The sequence below is a fragment of the Oncorhynchus mykiss genome, chromosome 8, assembly GCF_057628025.1.
Source record: "Oncorhynchus mykiss isolate SJ-2025 chromosome 8, ASM5762802v1, whole genome shotgun sequence".
Lineage (NCBI taxonomy): Eukaryota > Metazoa > Chordata > Actinopteri > Salmoniformes > Salmonidae > Oncorhynchus > Oncorhynchus mykiss.
In genome coordinates this window covers 15,234,655-15,259,705 of record NC_143029.1, presented here as the reverse complement: position 1 = coordinate 15,259,705, position 25,051 = coordinate 15,234,655, and the positions used below count along the sequence as shown (strand labels likewise).

The 25,051-nt window shown below is 41.8% G+C and overlaps 2 protein-coding genes and 2 non-coding genes across 8 annotated transcripts; all 4 read right to left on the bottom strand.

Moving 5' to 3' along the window:
• Window positions 1–6,641: 6,641 nt before the first annotated feature.
• On the bottom strand, window positions 6,642–15,059 carry LOC110529451 (ribonucleoside-diphosphate reductase subunit M2). 3 transcript variants are annotated; one of them, XM_021611622.3, is made up of 10 exons: window positions 14,817–15,059; window positions 14,533–14,604; window positions 9,561–9,707; window positions 9,257–9,373; window positions 8,973–9,106; window positions 8,577–8,671; window positions 8,372–8,505; window positions 8,152–8,256; window positions 7,776–7,889; window positions 6,642–7,102 (listed from the first exon to the last, which is right to left on the bottom strand). In XM_021611622.3, exons 1-10 carry the CDS (start codon window positions 14,907–14,909, stop codon window positions 6,950–6,952), a joined length of 1,164 nt encoding a protein of 387 aa, XP_021467297.1. In that variant the 5' UTR covers window positions 14,910–15,059; the 3' UTR covers window positions 6,642–6,949. The 3 variants fall into 3 exon arrangements, with proteins under 3 accessions (XP_021467297.1, XP_090098753.1, XP_090098752.1); XM_090242627.1 differs by lacking the exons at window positions 14,533–14,604; window positions 14,817–15,059 and adding an exon at window positions 14,322–14,480; XM_090242626.1 differs by lacking the exons at window positions 14,533–14,604; window positions 14,817–15,059 and adding an exon at window positions 13,592–14,215.
• On the bottom strand, window positions 7,297–7,436 carry LOC118965686 (small nucleolar RNA SNORD94). The gene has a single exon (XR_005053064.2). It is a non-coding gene; the product is annotated as a small nucleolar RNA SNORD94 (small nucleolar RNA).
• Window positions 8,792–8,930, bottom strand: LOC118965685 (small nucleolar RNA SNORD94). The gene has a single exon (XR_005053063.1). It is a non-coding gene; the product is annotated as a small nucleolar RNA SNORD94 (small nucleolar RNA).
• A 2,266-nt stretch (window positions 15,060–17,325) lies between the features above and the next one.
• On the bottom strand, window positions 17,326–23,517 carry LOC110529450 (Krueppel-like factor 11). 3 transcript variants are annotated; one of them, XM_090242625.1, is made up of 5 exons: window positions 21,982–22,239; window positions 20,106–20,375; window positions 19,640–19,967; window positions 18,509–19,460; window positions 17,326–18,376 (listed from the first exon to the last, which is right to left on the bottom strand). In XM_090242625.1, exons 4-5 carry the CDS (start codon window positions 19,455–19,457, stop codon window positions 18,081–18,083), a joined length of 1,245 nt encoding a protein of 414 aa, XP_090098751.1. In that variant the 5' UTR covers window positions 19,458–19,460; window positions 19,640–19,967; window positions 20,106–20,375; window positions 21,982–22,239; the 3' UTR covers window positions 17,326–18,080. The 3 variants fall into 3 exon arrangements, with proteins under 3 accessions (XP_090098751.1, XP_021467296.1, XP_090098750.1); XM_021611621.3 differs by lacking the exon at window positions 19,640–19,967 and having other exon boundaries at window positions 21,982–23,517; XM_090242624.1 differs by having other exon boundaries at window positions 18,509–19,967; window positions 21,982–22,211.
• Window positions 23,518–25,051: the final 1,534 nt, after the last annotated feature.

The window sequence follows — 25,051 nt, the reverse complement described above, 5'->3', positions numbered from 1 at the left end:
TGAGGTTGAAGAGGCGCTGCTGCGCCGCCTTCACCACGCTGTCTGTGTGGGTGGACCAATTCAGTTTGTCCGTGATGTGTACGCCGAGGAACTTAAAACGTACTACACTCTCCACTACTGTCCCGTCGATGTGGATAGGGGGGTGCTGCCTCTGCTGTTTCCTGAAGTCCACGATCATCTCCTTTGTTTTGTTGACGTTGCATGTGAGGTTACTTTCCTGACACCACACTCCGAGGGCCCTCACCTCCTCCCTGTAGGCCGTCTTGTCGTTGTTTGTAATCAAGCCTACCACTGTAGTGTCGTCTGCAAACCTGATGATTGAGTTGGAGGCGTGCATGGCCATGCAGTCGTGGGTGAACAGGGAGTACAGGAAATGGCTCAGAACGCACCCTTGTGGGGCCCCAGTGTTGAGGATCAGTGGGGTGGAGATGTTGTTACCTACCCTCACCACCTGGGGGCGGCCCATCAGGAAGTCCAGTACCCAGTTGCACAGGGCGGGGTCGAGACCCAGGGTCTCGAGCTTGATGACGAGTTTGGAGGGTACTATTGTGTTAAATGCTAAGCTGTAGTCGATGAACAGCATTCTCACATACAGTGGGGCAAAAAAAGTGTTTAGTCAGCCACCAATTGTGCAAGTTCTCCCACTTAAAAAGATGAGGCCTGTCATTTTCATCATAGGTACACTTCAACTATGACAGACAAAATGAGAAAAAAAATTCCAGAGAACTGAGCTTTTTTGTTTAATTTCTGTTTGTAAGTTTGTTTAAAATGTATGTATTGAGAGACGCAATGATGGGGATGGGGTGAGAGAAGCGGGGAGAGGAAAATGGTGTGTGAAATTGTGAAATTCCAATAAAAATACTGTTACAAAAAAAAAACTAGCTTCTCCTGGTTTGATGCAGTCAAGACAGGTACTACATAATCATATTTGATGATAAAGGACCTATCTATGGCAGCTATTAGTCTACTATCGTGCCAGTAGACTTGCTTGATTGGTTGCTGTCTCTCCATCCCTCCTCCTTGGGTCACTCGCTCACAGTATGGCCCCTCCCCTGCCTGCTAGATCAGCACCCCTCTCCCTCCTCTCGTGCTGTATCAGCTCTGGTTAATAAAGTAGCTTTAAAAATGTGATCCGACCAGGTCGATACGGAACGGGTCTAATGGTCCTCTGGTCCTTTCGGAACAGGTCTCTATATTTCAAAAAACACAATTTATGCATATCGGGTCTAGGTGGTAAAGCCCCAGGTCCATTTCGGCAAGTCAGTTAAAAATACATTCATATTTACAATGACGGCCTGGCAAAAGGCCTCCTGCAGGGACAGGGGCTGGGGTTAAAAAATAAAATATAGGACAAAACACATATCACGAAGAGAGACAACACTACATTTTAACCATGCCTACCCTTATACGTGATGTTTATGGGGAAATTGTACACCTATGTCGGTCAGGTGCCTTCTTCAAAATTAACAATGAATGTTATTTGAAAACCAGAGGAGACTGGTGGGAAGAGCTATAGGAGAACGGGCTCATTCTAATGGTTGGAATGGAACCTGCATTGCTTGCTGTTTGGGGTTTTAGGCTGGGTTTCTGTACAGCACTTTGAGATATCAGCTGATGTACGAAGGGCTTTATAAATACATTTGATTTGAATCAATGGAATGGTATCAAACATACGGAAACACCGTTTCACTTCATTCTATTGCCATTACAATGAGGCTGTCCTCCCATAGCTCCTCCCACCAGCCTCAACTGTTGACCTAATTTGAAACATTACTCCACTAAATCATGGGGGGGGGAAAACAAAATAGCGTCAGTGGACATTAAGCAATCAAATAGCAACCAAAAAATAGCATGGTGTGTGTGATTGTATGCATGTGTGTGGAAAGAAAGAGCATAGATGATAGTTATGGTTGTAGTTGGTATGGGGCAGCACTGGACTTATCCCCGGACAGTACTGGCCCTATCCCCGGACAGTACTTCCCCCCCGATTCAGAATAGACCATATTCATAGTCATGGCATGCTTGGTTCAGTAGCTATTGATGACGGAGAATTGAATATCCAATATAATTGTTTTTTTTACCTCTGTGTCACAATATTACATAATTATTCATATTGAACCAAAACACTTGTTTTCTTGTGCATCAATGCATTCAAACAACAACCTAGCCTGACTATTTGGGTATCAGTCAACACCCTCCTTAATCAGAACAACCCAGCTGTAAAACAACACCCCAGCTGTAAAACAACACCCCAGCTGTAAAACAACACCCCAGCTGTAAAACAACACCCCAGCTGTAAAACAACAACCCAGCTGTAAAACAACACCCCAGCTGTAAAACAACAACCCAGCTGTAAAACAACAACCCAGCTGTAAAAGCAAGCAATACCCTCTTATCTGTGACACTTTGGTCACTTTATTTTCTACTCCACTCAGACAATGGGAGGTTTACAGTTTGCGGAGTTGGTGCTTATTCAAGGCACTGTTCCCAGTGATTATGAGAGGTATCAGGTTGAACATGTAAACACACACACACACGTTTCAATAAGTATTTCAGATTACTATCACAAGTCTACACATGCAGCCATTTGAAGAATGAGTCACAGTTGCAGAGAATTTGATTAAAGTTGATATAGGAGTCTCTTGGCTATAGCCTACTATATGTGTGTGTGTCTGTCTGTCTCCACGTTTCAGGTGGACTTCTCCTGTGGGAACAGCACAAAGCCCAGAGCGGACACAGCCTTCCACTTCAACCCGCGCTTTAAGAGATCTCCCTGCATCATGTACAAGATGACGCAGAGAGAGCTGCGGCAAGGAAGTTATGCTGCATTAGCACGCCTTCACACTGGGCTCAACCTTTGAGATGATCGTCCTGGTGCAGAAAGATGAGTTTAAAGTGAGGATGACTCTTGTGATCAGATTCAGATGCCTCAGTGCTGATCTAGGATCAGTTTGAACTTTTCGACCACAATGAATAAGATGACATCATGGACTATGGGGACCTGTTCCTAGATCAGCACACTAAGACGTTTGTTACATACAGCCAAAACCCCTGATAAATTGAAATGTAGAACATTCATAATACTTTTTCACAAAATGATATTACTCCTGTGTGAACTATGGGCTTTATTACTTCTGTACAAGTAGAAATAAATACTCAGCACCCCCCATGTCCATCACTCCATCCCAAAACATCTTCCAGCGTCTATGCATACGGACCCAGATTCCCCTGATCTGTATAGCCTGTCCTGGATCAATGAAAAGCAGACATTGAATATTTCTTTGAGCATGGTGAAGTTATTCATTACAATTTGGAAGGTGTTTTAATACACCCAGTCACAACAAAGATACAGGTGTCCTTCCTAACCCAGTTGAATGAGAGGAAGGAAACCGCTCAGGGATTTTACCATGAGGCCAAATGTGATTTTAAACCAGTTACAGAGTTAAATGGCTTTAATAGAAGAAAATTGAGAATTAACAACATTGCAGTTACTCCACAATAATAACCTAAAAGATAGAGTGAAAAGGAGGCATGTACAGAATAAAAATATTCCAAAACATGCATCCTGTTTGCATTAAGGCACTAAAGTAAAACTGGAAAAAAGAAAGGAACTTTTTGTCCTGAATACAAAGCATTATGTTTGGTGCAAATCCAACACAGCATATGACTGAATACCAATCTTTCATTTCCTTGTTTTTGTGTCCCAGGGTTGTATATTCATCAAGCACAGGGAAAGTGCTTAATCAGTTTGCCTTCATGACCTAGTAATAATTCAGTATAATATATTTTTCACAGAATTAGTTGGGTAACATAAGTAATTAAGATGTCATATCTGCATAATATTATGTGATATACTTTTTATTAGAATATATTTCTAAGACTCTAGTGTTGGCAGTTGCATTTCTTCCCTCAGCTGGGGCTCAGTCACTTGGGGCCCAGAGAGGGGAGAGGTCAGGCTTGTCTTTTACATGTCTCTGGTGCTATGCAGAATATCAGAAAGGGAAGAGGACAGGATGGGACTTTGTCTTCATATGTGAATGTATCTGTTAAACCATGTGAAGGGATGGGGTGATGAAGGGGGAACCAATTACTTGTCTCCACAATGTCTGTGCGCAAGTCACTCCCCTCAGTGAGCTTGTCCAGGAGTGGGGTCAAGAGGGAGTTCACTTGAGATGGGAGTATCTAGAGTTGACAATTGAGTTATGCCATTGGATGAGGTAATGGTTCTGTGCTATGAAGTACCAGGAACGATATTAGAACCTCATTTTAGGGACCAAACTGAGCGATAATTTATAGAGAATGCTATCTGGCTATGGGATACTCCTCTCTCTCAAGTAAAAGTCTTAATTTGTGAACTGTTCCTAAGATCTGTGGTTCGTCATGTAGGTCGAGAGGGGTGTATCTTGGCTGTAACAGATCTTTGTACTTTTCTGAAGTTACTTTCAATGGTTCATTAGAGATGGCACATCATTCAGTCAAATTGCTATTGCAAAGCTCTTATTAAAAATGTAGTTTAAGTATAACTGACTGGTGTGTGACGTTTAACGCTCCTCGTTTGGTAAAGCAGAAATAAGCCACCACAATCACGTTGAGGTTGACTTTAGGTTTCTTATGTTGTCTGAGGTAAAAGCCAAATATATCAGTGTTTAATTGTGGTGGTCTACCTCATTCCAGCTCCAAAAGGCTGACATGTTTTGGATCTGTATACAATGACTGAGGTTTAAGTAAAGACTCAACTTTCATTTGAGGGTATTTCATACATATCGGGTGAACAGTTTAGAAATCAAAGCATTTGTGTATAGTCCACCAATTTGTTACAGAGGCATAAATATCATTATTACAATAACAGGGAAGGTTAGCGTGTTTTTTTTGGGGGGGGGATATATTTAATTGTGGATACTACATCTAGCTTTCTCACTCATTGTTCACGATTCATTCAAGACTATCAGTAATCCTGGTAGTATCCACATTAATGTAGACATGTTTAGAAACAGATATTCTAATTTTCAATAAAAGGTGACTGCAAAATGACGTAATACATTATTTACCATTCATTTCTATTGGGCACAAAATAATCTGAAACACGACAGCAAATGCATCCAACAAGTTTGTAGAGTCACAATCTTGATGTAATCATTGTGTTCTGGGAATATGGGACCAAATACGAAGCTTTTGACCACTTTAATACACATAAGAGCTCCTGAGTGGTGCAGCGGTCTAAGGCACTGCATCTCAGTGCAAGAGGCGTCACAGGCCCTGATTTGAATCCAGGCTGTTTCACATCCGGCCATGATTGGGAGTCCCATAGGGTGGCACACAATTGGCCCAGCGTCGTACAGGTTTGGCCATCATTGTAAATAAGAATGTATTTAACTGAAATGCCTAATTAAATATAGGTAAAGAACATTTTTTTTAAAGTTATTTGTCCCGATACTTTTAAAATCCAATGTGTCTCTGTCCTAATAGTTGGCGCTCACTGTATATCAGATCCGGAAATAACCTCCACATAGATAAAAGTAGGTTCTTCTGTAGCTACCTAGAGAGTATTCATTAGGGAACAAGTGTTTCTTATTGTGCAATATGTGGTAGTCCCTCCATGTTGGTCTTTCTTCCATTTGCCTAGCCCTAGTGAATACGTGCATAGCAAGCAAACTAGCCATCCTGCTACTCCTCTTAGGTGTCAGCTTTTTACTTGGTACCCAACATATAACATGTTGATTACATTGGCGCAAAGAGGCTATGGAAGCCAGAGGATTCTCCCACTGTTTCCCCATCTCTCTAGGTGACAGGGAACGGTGCTCATATGCTGCACTATAAGCACAGACTGGACCTGGATACGGTGGACCCACTGGCCATCTCTGGAAAAGTCAAAGTTCAGGCCATCGGCTTCTTCCCCTGCTCTGTGATTAACCCATCCTAACCGCATTATACATCATGTGTATTAAGAACAAATTCTTATTTACAATGACGCCTACAACGTCCAACTGTGCGCTGCCATGGGACTACCAATCACAGCCAGTTGTGATAGTGTGGAATCAAACCCATGGTCTGTAGACACCTCTAGCACTGAGACAGTGCCTTAAACCGCTGCACCACTCGGGAGCCATCACTATTATTGCGGAGTCAGATTAATATGCACACGCCTTGCAATAACGATTTCCGTAATAATCATGTTCTCATGACACATCTGAAATCAGGCTACTTGATGGCACTGAAAAATGCGGAAAATCACATGGTCAACATCGAAGTAGAACAAATTCTTATTTACAATGAAGGCCTACTGGGGAACAGTGGGTTAAGTGCTTTGCTCAGGGTCAGAACAAGATGTTTTACCTCGTCCGCTCAAGAATTCAATCCAGCACTGGCCCAAAGCGCTAACCACTAGGCTACCTTAGTTATGTGACAGGTGGGTTCTTGTCTAAATTCATAAACATGTTTTCAGATCATTTCCCCAATGCCCCATCGACTTTCTTGCCCAAATTTACAATGCAATTCCTAGTGCAATACGCATAAGTGATCTGATTATATTACAACATATCCTGTAGCATGTCTTACATATTAGTAACATCCTATTATCCAGGCAGATACATTTGTACTTTAGTGCCAAGATGGTGTAAAGTAAAACAGGGTTAAATGCTGCATTGGATTTTTAAAATTTTATTACAAAAAGTAAACAGATAAAATTTCAACAGTACTATACAAATAAGAAAAGAGATCTACTGCAAATAGGGTCCGTTGTGAATGGTAATATACATTTGTTGTCTGTGAACCAGACACCACAAGTACACATCCTAAATGGAACCCTAGTCTCTATATTGTGGACTACTTTTCATCAAGGCCCACATAGAACTCTGGTCAAAAGTAGTGCACTACATGGGGAAAAGGGTGCCAGTTGAGATCTAGTCTGGGCCATGTCCCTTTTCAAGTATTTACAGTTTCAGTAAGAGCTTTAGAAGTCAGCATCCAGCCGGAAGGAGTTGTCTGTGGTGCCAGACATCACACCCATTCTCTGGTACTCCCCTACTCGTTTCTCAAAGAAGTTAGTCTTGCCCTCCAATGAGATGTTCTCCATGAAGTCAAAAGGATTCTCCACTCTGTAGATCTAGAAGAGAAGTTAATTGGTGTCTGCTAGTGGAATTAAAATGCTTTCATTAACCCCACCCATTTCTAGTAGCCAGAGTGCCTGTGTGCAATAAAAGTCAACTCATTGTCATGTTTGGGTTAATGCACAATAGTGCTGGCAAGAGCACATACACATCTGGGACCAGGCTAAATTTAAACTACAGCTTTACAGGCAAGACTCAGTCAGGCGTCTATATTGTGTTGGCACACCCTCAGTCAGCAGACCACATGCCCACTGAGCTGAGAACCAGCACCAACACTCAGCTCCCATTATCAGCTGAAGTACGTACCCCTGCGCTTCTCATCATTGCCAGCCCATGTCTATCACAAGAAAATTAAGAACTAATGGTCCACGGTCACAGGTAACCCAATTATGATCCGTGCCACCAATTGGACTTTTGACTAATCACACCAAATCTTAGAGCTGATCAGTCAAAATAACTATTTGAAAAAAAGATTAGAATTGGACTGCCCATCTAAACATAGCCTTAGAATTACAACAGGTGTTGGATTGAACTTATTCTCCATATCAAAGGAGAAAACATGAGGGACAGCATGCACCCAACTTCCTTTACATAGTGCACTGGTCAAAGTAGTGCACTACATAGAAAGTGGGTTGCCATTAGGGACTGACCCATAGACTACCATCTCACCTTGTCAAAGCCCAGCTCCAGCATCAGCCTGTCAGCCACAAACTCGATGTACTGGGTCATTAGGTCGCAGTTCATACCAATCAGCTTTACTGGAAGGGCTTTCGTCAGGAACTCCTGAAATGGGAACAGACATCAGCATGTATTCACTAGTTCAGATCTTTAATATTTAAATCCGGATACACAGGTTCCATTAAGCACAATTAGGGCCGTGTGTGTCCCAAATGGCTTCCCATTTACTGCCCAGGGCCCATAGCTCTGTAGTGCAGTATCAGAGACATCTAGTGCAGTATAGGAAAACGGTGACATTTGACTCACATACCAAGAAAAGGCTTAATCTGAGTCAATGCAACAGGCCCTTATTGTGTAATCAATTTACCTGCTCAATCTCTACTGCGTTCCTGATGAGCTTGGTGACCGTCTCCTTTGAGGGCTTGTGCACCAGGTGCTTGAACATGAGGCAGGCAAAGTCACAGTGGAGGCCCTGGATTTAGACAGAACCAGTTAGTAAGAATGCTGGTGGTAGTGACAAGTTCAACCAGGTTCACCCTCTGGGATAATTGTGTAGAAGATTTTTAATCAACAGTGAAAAGACCCACCTCGTCTCTGCTGATGAGCTCATTTGAAAAGGTCAGGCCAGGCATGAGCCCCCTCTTCTTCAGCCAGAAAATGGCAGCAAAGGACCCAGAGAAGAAGATCCCCTCAACAGCAGCAAATGCAACCACACGCTCACCTGGAATACAAGCAACACCATTACCAACTGATTGACCACAACAATGCTGTGCAGGTTTTTAAGAGACCTACCAAATTCAGCCTTTTTGTTACCGATCCAGTTCAGGGCCCAATCAGCCTTCCTCTTCACACAGGGGAGAGTTTCAATGGCATTGAAAAGGTAGTCCCTGTGTGACAAAGTACATTGGGCACATTCTCAGAATGTTCAAGGCTGCACTACAAAATGCTTAATAAATTGCTTAGGGGGTTTGAAATATGGGCATTGGTAGAGTACATTTTACTATCATGAGGCTCAGTCAGGCGTCTATATCGTGTTGGCACCCCTCAGTCAGCAGACCACATGCCCACTAATCTGAAAACCAGCGCCAACACTCAGCTCCCATTATCAGCTGAGGTACGTACCCCTGCGCTTCTCATCATTGCCAGATAATACAAATATGGTTAACATACTAAATATCCAATACTGACCTCTCTTTAGGGTCTTTGATGTAGGTGTCAATGAGCAGGCTGTACATCTCAGAGTGGATGTTCTCCATGGCGATTTGGAAACCATAGAAGCATCTTGCTTCAGTCACCTGGACTTCCTGTGTAAATCGCTCTACCTAGTGGTGAAAAGGAAGTAAAAGGCAACAAATTCCACAGCCACACTTGAATACTGGAGGAGTTGCCATTTTCTAACTCAGATCAGTAATTTCTGACAGTGTATAGTGAAATAATGATTTTTGTATTGTATGCATTCAAGATCAACTCACCAGGTTCTCATTGACAATGCCATCACTAGCAGCAAAGAAAGCCAGTACATGAGAGATGAAGTATCTCTCCTCATCCTTCAAAGAATCCCAGTGCTGCGTGTCTTTGGAAAGATCAACCTGGAAAACAAAATATGAAAACCAATTAAATAAATGTCCTGATAAAAATGACTGAATGCATGTGAATTTGTCTGCACCGAGTCAACGGTTTAACTGGTTGGTATGGAAATGAAGTACTACAGATTAAATCATAACATGTCATTTACATGTAAAACAGAATCAAATGAACACATCAAGTTGGACATGCCTCCTCAGCTGTCCAGAATGAAGCTTCTGCTTTCTTGTACATCTGCCAGATGTCATGGTACTTGATGGGGAAAATGACGAACCGGCGCGGATTCTCTTTCAGGAGTGGCTCTTCTGTGTTGAATTTCTTGACATCCTGGGGCTTAACCTGAAAGAATTCACAAAATTGAAATTACTGGTAAAATGTTGCTCAGGTAAACGAGCATATTCCTCAATGTTAGGATATAAAAATAGCATAAAATTAAAGGGATGTTTTAAATACATGTACACAAGAAAAAAAAATCTAAAGGCCAGTTTATGTATACGGGCAAGGTTACTATAAAAACATTTTTCCCCCCTATTTTTAAAGTAGACAGCACTAACGTCAGCCATTCTTGCTAGCTAGAGCTCAAGACAAAGGCTTTCTGTATTGCAACAATAACATTGCACATCAATACAGGGATATTCCTGTGAATACAAGGCAATGAGACAACAGCAATGACTTCTAATACATTTTCCCAACTTAAGTTTCACAGCTTGGGGGATTTATAAAAACATTGTAACAGTTCAAATAAAGGAATTTCCCCACCATTTACAGCAGCAAATATAATAATAATAATAATGTTAATAAAAGTTATGATTGGAGTTACAAGGATAAGCACAATGCCATTTAACAAAGGTAAACAGGTAATTCTGGAGATTTTATACACAACCATTCATGAATTTCAAACTATAGTTTCCTATAATTCTCTATAGATTCTGAATCAGAGGAACAAAAGACATTTTGTCAATTGATTATTTTGTGCAAGAAATCATTTACAGGTTAGATAGAAGAAAAACTCATTTTAAAATTTAACTTGAGATGACTTGACAATTAAGGTAAAAAGCTAGTCGCTTTTGACCATAGCATGGGTCGGTCACTTCCATAGCGATATATTAAATTACTTCATTAACTGCCAATCGTATCCACTTGTTGAATTTATACAAAAGATTCAAGTCATTTTTAAACTTGGAAAAGGGGTAACAACCTCAGTGTACTTATGTTTAAGTAAAGGAAGTGGAATTGCAAACCTTCATTTATTGCGAGTAATATTAACCTGAAACTGACCAATGAACTCAGACAACACTGGGGAGTTTTTGCTGTTTAACAAACCACATAAAATGAATACCCTTGTCAAACCAAAGGCCTTTGAAATTGAATTTCCTATTAATCGTAATAACTATTATTCCAAATCAATGTTGTGGGGGGGATTGTGCTTGAATATAATTTTCCAGGAAGAGGGACAAAAATGGTTGGGAAAACGTGCACAACATCACAGGTAATTTAGAAAGGTCAAAAATCACATTAGGAATTCAAGTTCACCAAGTTCATTAAAACAGACTGTTAGGAATATGATACCACAAATGTAGGATTAGACAGAAATGTCGACCATTTCATTCTAAAACCACTCACTAATGACTCAATTCCCCCCCAACTTTATTTAACAGGTAGGCTAGTTGAGAACAAGTTCTCATTTGCAACTGCGACCTGACCAAGATAAAGCAAAGCAGTGTGACAGTTACACATGGAGTAAACAATAAACAAGTCAATGACAGAGAAAAGAAAGTCTATATACAGTGTGCAAAAGGCATAAGGACAGCAATAAATAGGCCATAGGAGCAAATAATTACAATTTAGCAGATTAACACTGGAGTGATAAATGAGCAGATGTGCAAGTAGAGATACTGGTGTGCAAATGAGCAGAAAAGTAAATAAAATAAAGACAGTATGGGGATGAGGTACGTAAATTGGGTGAGCTATTTATAGATGGACTATGTACAGCTGCAGTGATCGGTTAGCTGCTCAGATAGTTGATGTTTAAAGTCGGTGAGGGAAATAAGTCTCCAACTTCAGCGATTTTTGCAATTCATTCCAGTCACTGGCAGCAGAGAACTGGAAGGAAAGGCAGCCAAATTAAGTGTTGGCTTTGGGGATGATCAGTGAGATACCTGCTGGAACGTGTGCTACGGGTGGGTGTTGTTATCGTGACCAGGGAACTGAGATAAGGCGGAGCTTTACCTAGCATAGACTTAGATGACCTGGAGCCATTTGATTTTACTAGCGTTTAAGGGCAGTTGGAGACCACGGAAGGAGTGTTGTATGGCATTGAAGTTTGTTTGGAGGTTAGTTAGCACAGTGTCCAAGGAAGGGCCATGAGGAGATGCACTGCAGTACTTAATGCAGCTGGTGGCCACACCAGATACTTACTGACTTTTGATTTTGACCCTCTTTGTTCAGGGACAAACTATTAAATTTGTTAGTCACATGTCTGGAACTTGTTCAGTTTATGTCTGTTGTTAAATCTTATGTTCACTCAAATATTTACACGTTGTGTTTGACGAAAATAAAAACGCAGGTGACAGTGAGAGGACGTTTCTTTTTTGCTGAGTTTATATGGTTACTCCTTCCTTTAATGAAGGCCGATTGAGTTTCACTGATTACATCAAGGCCTTTTTTCAGCATAGACATGGGCTAGTAACTTAGTGGCCAACATGATTGGTCTCCAATTATCCATGAAGAGTCCTTTGGTTTTAGTATAGGAACTATTAGTCCGTCTCAAAGCAGGAGGCAAGATAGCATTGGCAATGACCAAAAACAATAAATAATATCAGGCCAAATGTCAATAGAATTCTGGAGTCAGGCCATCTGGTCCAGGAGATTTACTTATAGGCATTTGTTTAATTGCTTGGTCCAACTCTGTAATATCTATATCAGAATCAGTTTCTTAAACCTCACTTCTATAGGCTTAACTGAATCATAAAAAGAATCAGTCACCTTCTGAAAGATGAGATTGATAGTGAACTGTAGAAAGGGTGCATTTTCTTAATTTCAAGTTAACAGCATTTCATCAATTATGTAATAACACTATTCCTAGTCTGCAAATGAAAGAAATAGGGTGTTATTCCCACCCTTTTCAATCTATTTGGCTTTTGAACAGATGAAAGCACCCCGTTCCTTATCATTGTATGTGTCGTCCAGTTCACATCGGCATTTAGCAAGCTCTGCTTTTCCACCTTCATTTAAAATTAAGTTTATTGCTCAGCCTGTTAATATCTATATTCTTCTGCGTGGAGAATCTCTTCCAAACTAGCATTTTAGTGAGTAGTGATGGCAAGTTGAATTCTGAATTTAACACATTTCCCATCAGAAGAGCAGAATTGAGATAGGTCTCTGTTAAGAGCTTTAGACTAAACAAAACAACTCATTCTTTAAAAAGGAAATAGTTAAATTCCCAGTATGCTTTAGAAAATAGTTACTATCAAAAAAAAAAAAATAACAGTAGTCTGTCAGAGAAGCTGGAGAAATACTACATTCACTGACAAGATTCGTAAGATTGTAAGAATCCTTAGATGTGTTTATTGGGTGTCTTGAAATGTTTGTGCTTCTAGTTCCGACTGGGCAGCAACAACATCTGCTAACCATGTGTATGTGACCAATAAAATTTGAGATGCCAACCAATAATCAATTCTAGATTTTAATCGTCTGTTACTAGTTGTAGAGTTAAACCAAGGTTGTTTTGAAGTTAGAGTCTAAGAACGCCAAATATCGGAATGTCAGAGCAGAAAGTTCTTAAGTTAAAACAATGGGCAGAATGCCTGGTGGGATACCAATTCATTCAGTCATCAGGAGCAACAGTCACCTCCAACCATAATGTTATCTGTAGAATATTTGTTTTTCAACTCAAGACTTTCACCCCATTGCGAAGTCCAACATTTTAAGTCGCATCTGGGGAATGTGTCTCTTGAAAAAAAAACTACGAAACTGGACTTTAAATGTTGCATAATACAGTATCCGAGTAAGAGTTGTCTTGTCTAGAATAAACAGGGACGACCATAAAGGGAAATAAATGGTTAAGTCGTGTAATAACATGAATAGTTTAGATCTTCAAATGGGCTCAAACTTAAAATAAATCTCTGAAAATAAAGGGGTTCACATACATATCGATATTGAAACAAAATGAAACTGATCTTAGTATGCCATCAAATGAGAAACAAAACACATTTAGTGCTTACCTTGATTAATGTTCACATCCAAAATTCGCCAATACAAACAGCATGGCCCTATGCAATATCACCTATATGCGGTGTTTATCTAAACGATTACGCGAATAAACTCACTAGTTGAAACGGTATTAAGATGCATTAACCTACTGTATAAGCAGGCCAACTCAAAGCATTAACCAGTCAGTCACGTAGCCCCACCCTGTGGCCGTTAATGACAGCAAACCCCCCGCGTCTCTTGTCAGGGCACCAACTTTCTCCTTCAACAGGTTTACATCAGTGATCCTTTAATGCATGCTGCATTCAACTCTGTAGTTTTGGAAACGTTTGCAATTGAGGGTATTTTTTTTTAGTCCTCTCAAAGGCATTCAGTCGAATAGCTTGTTCGTTAAATTTCCACCTCGGCTAATGTTACTAGCTAGCCTTGGCTGAACTTGCTTGAAGTATAACGTTAAGTGGAAACCACCAGACTAATAAAAAAAATGTTTCAAAGACTACAAACAAGTACTTTTAACTGTTCGTCGTCAAACTCAAATTAGGGCTTGAATTCAATTTAAATTTCAGGATCTCAGTTTAATGCGACCACTCACTCCGCCATCTTGTCACACCCCGCCAAGACAAAGGCTGTCGTAACATGGATTGAGTGGAAGGCTACTAGCTAGCCTTATGAACAGCGAGCAGCCAACTTGTGTAACTAGTCATGCAAAAGCGGAGCTATTTAAAACATTGCTTGAATACTTACGTTTAGATAGCTAGGCGCATACTGTAATCATGACTTGATGGCTCACCAGCTTAACGTCAACTAGCTAGGATTAGAAACACTTGGCGCCAAATGACTACCTCAAGATCAACTTCTAGCGAATTACCAGGCTAATTACATAACTCATGAAACTGTAAAATTGTCGCTTTTCATAAACTTGTTTGAACACTAAGCAAAAGTATTGTTCACTCACCTCAGAGTCATCAGCAAAGATTTTGCGCGCGGTTCTTGAGGCCAGAATCCGGGTAGTGTTCAGGCTAGGAGGCTGCATGAGGAAACATTTAAAAAAGGAGATTCCGTGACACATTAACTTAACTAGTTAACTAGAACCTTGCTTCCTTTAGATTCAACTAAATAATGTGCTAGAGACAGACGTGACCATTAGACTTGACAGAACGTTAACTAACCAGTTGAGGTCACACTCACTGACAAACTGCTTAAAATAAAGTTAACGTTATGTCCGTAGTTCAAACGTACCGTGTTTTCTTTGTCAACCAGCGAAATGTTGTCCATTTGAGTGGTGATTGCATTGGTGTTCTTCTTAGAGAGTGGTGAGCGAGTTGTAAGCATTTTGAATGACAGAGAGGTGATACAACAGGATAAATTAAATTTCTGTAAAATTGCAGGGGGAAAATAAAATGTAATGTTTCCCTATGTATTCACAAACATATGCAGTACAACAAGCTTATAGAGTTCTCCTGACAAATCAATGCAGCAACTGCATTACAACGTTTGGAGTTCCCTATTTATTGAAATTCTGGCGGTGGAATCCGAGCAGCCAATAGAAACAAAGTTAATGGTCGGTATTTTCATTTCCGGTGTGGCGGAGCCAATCAGATTGCAATTCTCTCACGTGTCACTTCAACGATTGCGGGAAAAGTCTAAGCTTTTTTTGATGGTTATAAAACCGTGAAAGGAAGGAGTTACACAATGTCAAAAAAAAGGCGCGCGAATGTGAGACAATAGAGCTAGCACACTTTGTAACAACGGGTTAAAACGTTGGAAATACCAAATATAATGTCATATATAAAGTTCGAAATTAGTAGAAAAAATGCAACGGGGTTAAGCAAGTTTAGCTACTATAGCAAGCTGGATGAATAGCTAATGTCAACAAGATTCGACGGATTTATTTGACGAACAAGCAGTATAAAATGTAACTGCAGTCAAAAGGATTTTATAACTTGCTTGAAACTGTGGTTAAGTTGCCATTATAGAAAAGGCCTGCAAACAAATTGTGTTTATCTGCTATTACGGATGCAATCCATTCTGTTGATGTGGCCAGCTGGCTTGTTTAGCTAATCCTACTCAACAAATACAATGTAGTTTAACGTTTAAATGGCTCACGATATCTATATTTGTTTACATTATACACAGACAAAGGCCAACTTTCATACCCAAGTTACTATTTTCCTGATATTTAAGCAGAAAGACCAATTTAGCCAACCTGGTCTCGGAGCATTTCGTATTAATTTGTGGATGTCTATCACACATTTCGTATGGATTGGCTGGACCGTAATCTTACTTTCATTTTAGCTAAAGCTGTTTAATGTAGTTGCAGAGGGGCATGATACCATTTTGAAATAAATAATGCTACCTGGATGAAACAGTAGTTTTACATTATTCTGGTGTGATTCAAGTCATGTTGGTATTTTTTTATTTTGGCCAATCAAATTTGTGATGACAATCCACTGTTTTGTTACGTGCTGCTGGACACAAAGTCAAAAGGAGACAACAGACGGTCAAAACAATGAAGTTGGCCCCATCGGAGGTAAGGTTGCACTGAAAAGTAGGACAAAGAGTAGTTATTTGCCTTACCAGTGCTACTCTTTACTATACATATCTACATTGTCTCTCCATATACGGATGAACCATTTCCTCCGAACATAATGGGCACTGTTTATACGGAATATTATAAATGTTTGGCTGTGTGACAAACTTCCCAATGCGGATGCTTGCGAGATACAATTAAAACAAAACCATTGTAATATATAAATGGCGCAACGGAATACATTAATCGACGGCCATGTCATTGGCGCAGTTGTGGGTTAACTGCCTTGCTCATGGGTAGAAAATAATATTTATTTCCTAGGGATTTGAACCAGTGATCTTTCAGTTACTGGCCCAACCGCTAGGCTATCTGCCGTTTGCCTAACCTCAGTCACCTCCTATGCAGAAGGCTGTGGGCCAACCATCCTGCATGAACAAAAGGGAACGTGTGAATGCTACCTTGTCCTCTCACAGACGCATCTGGTCAGCGTGGGTGATGTGGTATTTACAATGGTTATTTTGCAAGTTATCTAACCTGTCTAATTCATTCAATATATCATTCATACGGTTACAAATTATTTGTTATTTTATTAATAAAACATACTCAACGTGGGCAAATATGATTAAGCTTTTTGGTCATTATGTCACTTTGCCAATAGGAAAAAATGATTAAGTACAGGATGAAATAGTAATATATTTAGAATTATATTGCAAAAGCTTGACAAAAAGTGCTACGTTTAGGTGTGATATGATGGTGTGTGTCTATAAACTTACGAACTGGAAAGCTGAAAAAAAAAAAAACATTTCTTTACTCACAGAAATTGTACTCTATTTTATTTTCACTGAGTGGCGTTGTTGTCCTATATTTTAGTGGAGCGCTTACGTGGACTGTCGTTCTGTAAAACAAATGGGCGGGTACCGTGTTAGCCAGTTAAAATCCTCTGATCGTTTCAGCTGAACGGTCGTCTCCAATTGGTCGCGCCCCTCTTGGCGCTGTAAAATACTGCAATTTAATTAGTGGAACGTTGTTACTGGGTGGAGTGGAGAGACGGGTATTCGAAATCAAAGGGGATCGAGTGCGATTGTGAAACAACACGTAATATTGTTGTCAACACTGCTGAGATCTTAGAATTAGGAATTTAATAGGATCTCTATGGGTGAGATTGAGAAATAGCGTTTGGTCATATGTTATTGAGAAAATATAGACCATACAACCAAGATTAGTCATGTATTTTATTATGAAAAAAAAAACAATGGGACTCATAATGACCATTGCCTACATTGAAAGCTAGTAAAACTACACATAGGGACAGCACTTTTCTCAGCGTGACCATATCTATAGAATTCATTCAATCATTGATTACTCATATTATTAGTATGGTGAAGCTCTTTAAAGTATTTAGTATTTACTAAGAAATAATGTGAGGTATTTATACTGGTTATACTGTATCTGTAATAAAACAAAAGCAAAACGATCAAGCTATCAAAAACAGCACTTTTTAAAACAAATGTTTATTAAATAATATGCAAAGCAAGAAAGTAGGTAGTATCACAGTGAGGAATATTGTCCACTGACATGTTTAAAAATATCAATAACATATATTGACGTATTGTCAATACATGCAGATTGGAATACACATAACAATCATATATAGATATTCATATATACATATTTACAATCACAGAGACCAATAGTAACAGATACTGTAAGCACAACGCAAAGGCTTTGGCAAAAAGAGTGCATACATTTTGCTAAACATTACATACTGTATACATATTACATGAGTAAACATAATTACATATAGAGATCAAGGAAGTACAAAACAAGCATAATTAAAAAATCCAGTGCAAGGTCAGTTTGTTTCTGTCCATGAATGTGTAGCAGCCTATGGTTTTGTTTCATTTTCTCCTTGGTCTTGTGTGGTCGGTGGTGGGATATTGTCCTGAGATGACCGTACGGCCTGGGAGCCCCAGCTAATTGGGGGAAGGGACTAGCACACTGAGAGGAAGTTTGGAGCCACTCGACAGGCCCTTAGATACCGTCATCTTGTGGAGGTCGCGGACTTCAGCCGGCCAAGTGGAGGTCCTCTTGGAGGTCATGTGTCGGCGAGCATGCTTGGTCAAGTGGTCGCTGCGCATGAAGCGCCGATCGCACACGTTACACACAAACTTCTTCTCACCGGTGTGTGTTCGCCTGTGGCGGGAGAGCTCATCGGAGCGGGCAAACTTCTTGTCGCAGCCCTCCCAGTGGCAGCTGAATGGTTTCTCACCTGGTCAGGAGGGTAGAAATGGAAAGCATAAGTACATCAGTGGAAGATAACACACTACATATTCAACATGATCATTCATCTAATTGCCATTGGGTAGAATACCCATTAGTGTCGTATTGAGTGGGTATCTACCAGTGTGAGTTCTGAGATGAGCCTTGAGGTGGGAACTTTTGAAGTAGGTCTTCTTACAGCCGGGGAAGTTGCAGACGTAGTTCCGTCTGCGGGAGAAGTCTGCTTGTGTGGCATTGCTGCTCTGCCCTGAGGGCATGTAAACTGGAGCTGGGGCCAGGGGCAGAAGCTTTGTGTTACCCAGGGTCATTACAGTCTGTGCGCACGACGGAGCCTGGGACACGGGGGGCTGGGGAACCACAAACATCACCGTCCCCTGAGTCACCGAGGAGCCCACCAGCTGCAGCGACTGGGGGAAGGAGGGTGACTGGGGTAGTATGGGCTTGCCCCCCCCCTGGGTCATCTGGACTGGGCCTGCCTGGACGAATGCAGAGATCATCCCTGTCCGCCCATTGACTGGAAATACCTGGCAGAGGACCTGGGAGCTGGGAATGGGTGGTGAGGATTGGGAGGTGGCGATGGGCTGGGATGGGGACCTTTGGGTGGGAGTAGTAGAGGGGCCTGTGCTGCTGTCAGGTAAGGATGGACTTCCTTGATCCTTCTCTACCTTAACACACAGACCAGTGCTGCAGCTCTGTGGTTCAGTCTGCATAGGAACGGCCTCAGCCAGAAGGGTTGCAGTAGGGTTTCTGTTGGAGTTGGTGTCTGTGTGCTGCCCTATGAGGGACTGAGGTGGAATGTTGTTGCTGTGCTGTGTGAGGGCCCTGTCAGCAGTGTGCCGGATGACGCTGGTCACCATGGCTCTGCTGGGCAGCTCTGGAGCTCCAGAGCTCTTGAAGATGGGGACCGTACCAGGTCGTTGGTCCAGGAGAAGGGCATTTTCGCAGGGAAGACCTGCACAGAGTCTAGGCCGGGTTAAGACTGGTCTGGGGCCTGAGCTGGCCAATGAGGTGGTGAGGACAGCTGTTGTGGTAGCGGTCTCGGTAAAGCTGGGGCTGTGAGGGGGGGTCATGCACTGGGAAAAAAAAAGAGAAACAGGAATTAAACATTTGAACTGTCAAATGTGAAACAAACCAATATAATTCTCAATAAAAAAAAGCTTATTGTAGTTTTGATTGATTAAAATTAGTTTTGGGGGCCTCCCAAGTGGTGCAGCGGTCTATGGCTGCGTTACTACAGATCCTGGTTCGATACCGGGCTGTGTCGCAGCCGGCCGCGACCTGGAGACCCATGAGGCGATGAACAATTGGCCCAGTGTTGTCCGGGTTAGGGGAGGGTTTGACCAGCCGGGATGACCTTGTCCCATCTCGCTCTAGTGACTCCTGTGGTGGGTCAGGCGCATGCACGCTGACACGGTCGCCAGGTGTACAGTGTTTTCTCCGACACAATGGTGCGGCTGGCTTTAAGGTTAAGCATGCATTGTGTCAAGAAGCACTGCGGCTTGGTGGGGTTGTGTTTCGGAGGACGACCTTCGCCTCTTCCGAGTCCGTATGGGGGTTGCAGCAATGGGACAAGACTGTAACTACCAATTGGATATGACAAAAAAAAAGGGCTAAACTTTTTTTTCCTGAATTCAGGCTACTAGGCTACGTTAGCATAAAACGTGAACTTCCAGTATACATTTTAACCACAGTAGCCTACATAATGAGATTCCACATACCAGCGATGAGAGTGCGACCGGGTCCTTGGGGGACTCGATGATCTCAGGGTGGAGGAGGGAGTCGCAGGAGTCCGAGGTAGGGGTCAGGGGGCGTGGCTTGTCATTTGCTGACCTTTGTCCCCAGGAACTCATGCTGACAAGTGCCTCAGCGGCCTCCAGGTCATGGTACTGAAAGGTGCTGCAGCAGGACTGCTCACTGTCGTGCCTGTTCCTCTCCATCATCATCACCCTGATGTCCATTACATCAGCCTGAGGGAGGGAGGGAGGCCACTGGGAAGATGCAAAGTCGATCACCATTACATCACATTATATGTCCCAAATGGAACCCTATTCCCTATATACTACTATGCACTACTTTTGACCAAAGCCCTATGGGCCAGTAGATCGGATGGAGGGAGGCCACACCGTTAACCTCCACCAGGGACAGATTGGGACCAGAAATCGGCCTGGGCATTCTTGACATGGACCATCCCCTTTTTTCTTCTAGGGGCCCCCATTATTAGCCAAATAAATCATTTTTATTTAGACTGTCCCAATAGGCTAAAGATGGACCAGCCCATCTGGCATTTTTCCGAACTGCCCAATGGCCAGTCCATTTCTTATCACCATGACAGCTCAATAACTTCTGATGGTTGCAGACTCTTCCAACACTGACATCTCATTAAATATCTCTAGTCCTACTACTGCAATGGTTCCCTCAAAGATCATATAAGCATCTCATTACCAAGGTTCATTGAACAATAATGGATCAAGGGAGAAACATCAGACTGTTTTGAGTCCCAAGTCATGAACCATAGAAGCCTCAAAATGGTGGAAAAGCCACATAGACAGTAGTCAATGAACAGGGGTTGACTATTCTCCTAGATGTGCATGTAGCTATGTAGTGCAGTGGGCTGGCATCTTCTGAACGCTAAGTTGCACATCTAGAAGAATACTCAGTTGCTGAATGCACAGTGCGGCAGCTAGCTGCCTCAGAGGCTTGGAGAGACAGAAAAGGAGAGAGGGGCCCCACTGCAGCGCGGGCAGCCATTTGAGCAGGTGGGTGCACCCAACCCTACCAGCTCCCAGTAGCTCACATAACATTGGATTTAGGAGCCAGGAGGAACCTCCCATCACCAAAAATAGACCTGTGAGTGACATACACCACTGTAGACTGTGGTGCACGAGGGGGTGGGGGGCTGCATCAGGAAGTCTTGGGTTAAGTTGAGAATCCCCCCCCCCCCCCCCCCATTTAACTGCTCTTGAGGACTGAGGACACTCCCCAGCATTAACAGCCAGTCACTTTGTTTTGTTGACACCAATGGAAACACTTTTTAATCCAAATCCAACCTTCATCCAACATAGATTATAAAATCAGATACAATCAATTAGTCAATTAATCAGTTGTCTACTTATGACCAATATGTTCAACCAAGCTCACAGGAACAAAAGCCCCATAGCAATACGCCAAAACAGTCACATTAGCCTAATAAAACACAATAAAATGCAGAAATAGGTGTACATTTGGCTACTAGGGGCAACGGTAACGTAATACCATCACATAACAACGAACAATCTAATTACAAAGTAATACAATGTAACAATGCAGTGATATAGAGCAGATACAATGTAGCAATATGTGATCACACAGTTGATACAGTAGCCGTTGGGCAGGGATACATTAGTTTCAATCTGACCTCAAATAAACCAGGCTCCCTGTGAGAAAAAACTCCACGGTCAATTTGGGCTGCATGCTTCCATCATCAGTTATAATACTGTAATACATGTATGGCAGTCATCGGTATTTTATCGGTGGGCTTTGTTATAAATACTTGAAGATAACAAGTTAATGCCGTTAGTTAATTAGCCAATTTAAAGTAAAAATCCATCAACTTACCCGACAAGGTTGCTCTGAAATCAGGGGTGGTGTAAAAGTCAGCATAGGAAAGTACTTGTAAAAATAACAATAGAGATACTAGCAATGCGAACACTCAATGAGGCCTGAGCACACAAGTATTGCCGCTGCCAACAGCGGACTGGCCTCAGCTGAGTGAATCAAAAGCAGATACGAAAAAAAACAGAAACAAAATTCGGAATAGACTGGCTGGTGGTAACATGTTACCAATCAAAAACAAAGGTGTAGCGGACGCCGTCCAATCAGAGCGCAGGCAGCGCGTGATCAGTACGTGATTGTGGGCCTATTGGCGGAAAGAGGGTGCGTGGCTGTTGGAGGGCGTGACGGTGGAGTCAGCGGTGTCAGAGTAAACCCAGTGAACTCCGTGCTCGAGAACTAGAGGAAAGGTTGAAACAGCGAACAGGCGAAATCGTGAGATACTTGCACGCGTCTGGCTTGCTTTGCCAGGGGAGCGCGCGCCAAGCGGGTTTGCGCAAAATGGGGTACACAAAGAAATGAATAGAGAAACTGTCGAATATAGGCTAGGTGAGCTTCGAAAATAAAGAATTTAGCAATGTTTTTATGTGAAACAATTTATTGCGCCTTTGTTTTTATTATAGATGAGTGTAATTACTGTGTAATAACTGGTGGAATAAATAGTTGTTACTCAGTGAATAAGTGTACAAATGTTAATCAGTCAGGATTCTCAAATTTATTTGAGAGAAACAGTAATAAGATTATAAGATTATTAGTAATAAGAACTATGGGAAAACGAAAGGGGGGGGGGGGGGTCAAAATATAGATGGAGCTTCATTGTTTGGAAATGCATCTATAGACTATGAGGAATTTTGAACAATTGCACCAGTATCCATAGTAAACAAAAACAATCCCACAATGTTTTCAATTCATCAAATTATGTGCCTGATCAAACAGGATCACAAAACAGTGTATGGAATATTTCAGGATCACAGAATAGTCGAAGAATAGGAAATACCAACAAAGGGCGTTTGGCCGAAACACTATGAGAGATGTGCAAATTACTCAAGTCATAATATACGTTATATGTATATTTCAGCTTTGTTTATACATTCAATGCCTCATTGTTTTGCTGTGCCGTTTTCCTTTACTCTGGTTGCTGAATTTGCACCCCACTCTACCTCCTCCTTTCCCCTCCCCCAACGGGCGAACCCAAGGAACCCAATGACTCCAATGCGTTAAGGTTGTAAACAGGCTCCCGATAAAGAATTTCAGGGCGGGGCCTCTGAAGTAGGGAGCTTCACCCCCTTTGTTGTTGATGTATATTAACCCTAAAAAAGGGCCTTTGTATTTCACTCCGTGCTGTCCAGACTTGAGCACATGCCACATCCAGGTCCAAGGGGCTTTGTTCCATCTGATAGTGAAGTGAACAACAGAAAATGAGCACCACTTCTATAACTAAGAAAACTCAGAAATAATTATTCAGAGAAACTATGTTGTAGGGATCTTGGAGGGTTGAGAGAGAGTATGTCAGTCAGTCAGTCTGAGATGGAGGCAACAGACAAAGCTTCTTCTCACTCCCTGCTGGCTCCCTGGAGATTGTATTAAGCGAACAGAAAGAAACATTGTCTCAATCTATGTGGCAACCGAAGAGAATGAAGTTGTTGTTTATTGGACATGCATTCAGGTGTCTGACAGCTTTCTTTGTCTGCACATTTTAAGACAAATCACTGCAGAAAATATTAGACCACCCATTTCTATAAGATTCTAAGGTTCCTTCCTGATTTGTGATTTCCTAACAATGATAATGACAATCAAAGTAATAAAGCAATGAACGTGTTTCCCTGCCTTGTATGAAATTGTATTGGTGTGAATTTTATGCTTTCACATCAATTTGACAATTCACAAAGAAGACTTTGTTCACACAGACACACGTATTCACAGGAAAACATCAAAGATATCCATTCCAAAATAACTAGACAAGTCTTGTCGTGAGGAAAACAATGATGTAATCTGAAAGGGTGTAGCTTGGGTTGAGATTAGTTCAATTTGGGATAGAACATAAAACAATCTCCAAGCAGTCGCTTTCAGTTTTATACACTGTTGTCAAGATCTGTTTCTGCAGAGGTTGGACTATGTAATGTTAACTCTCTTGCACACACACCTCTTCAACTCACTGTGCACCTTTCTTTTCACTGTTACAGATGTGGCCAGAACAATCCAGTCTCATCTTGTACACACAGCAAGTTCTCTTCATTCTGTAGATTGTGTTGTTCTAAGGCAACGCATAGCAGTAGAGGCTGCTGAGGGGAGGACAGCTCAGACTAATGGCTGTAACGGTGTTAATGGAATGGCATTAAACACATGGAAACCATGTGTTTGGTGTATTGGATACCATTCCACTAATTCCGTTATGCTATTACCACGAGCTAGTCCTCCCCAATTAAGGTGCCACAAACTTCCTGTGACGCATAGTACCTGTTGAGGCGGTGGGTGTAGAAGGCATTATAATGTGTGTGTGTGTGTAGTAGAAGACTGTTTGGCTGGGAGTTTTAGGGTGACACCACACTGCGAGCCAAGGGTGGCCCTGGCCTGCTATGGAGACAGCTGAGAGAGAGCCAAGAGACTGGTGGAAGGGGAGAGAGAGGGAGGTGCTGGGAGGAGAGTGAGGCTGAGGTAAACTGAATGAACTTCGATACACACACATTCACACACACACACACCACGCCTCCAGACTCCAGTAGAGGGGTGGTAGTGCACATATATAACCTCTTCAGCTGACAGCCACTCCCTGCTAATATACACTGAGGGAAAACAGATCTGGCTCCAAACTACCCTGCTGACCTGACATATACACTTCTGGCATTTTCTAACCATAGAATGTTTAAAGCATTGCCTTGCTTTAAAACAAACTCATTTGGATCTTTTATTTTCCTGGATCTTTTGTTGGATCTTGACATCAATATAGCAACTGTATAACCAACTGGTTGAATGATGCTAAAATGTCAGACTTACATAAACCTGACCTCAATAGGATCACACATCAAATCTAGCTTTTTCCAAAACATCCTTTGGGGTGCCCGGGGATGAAAGTCAT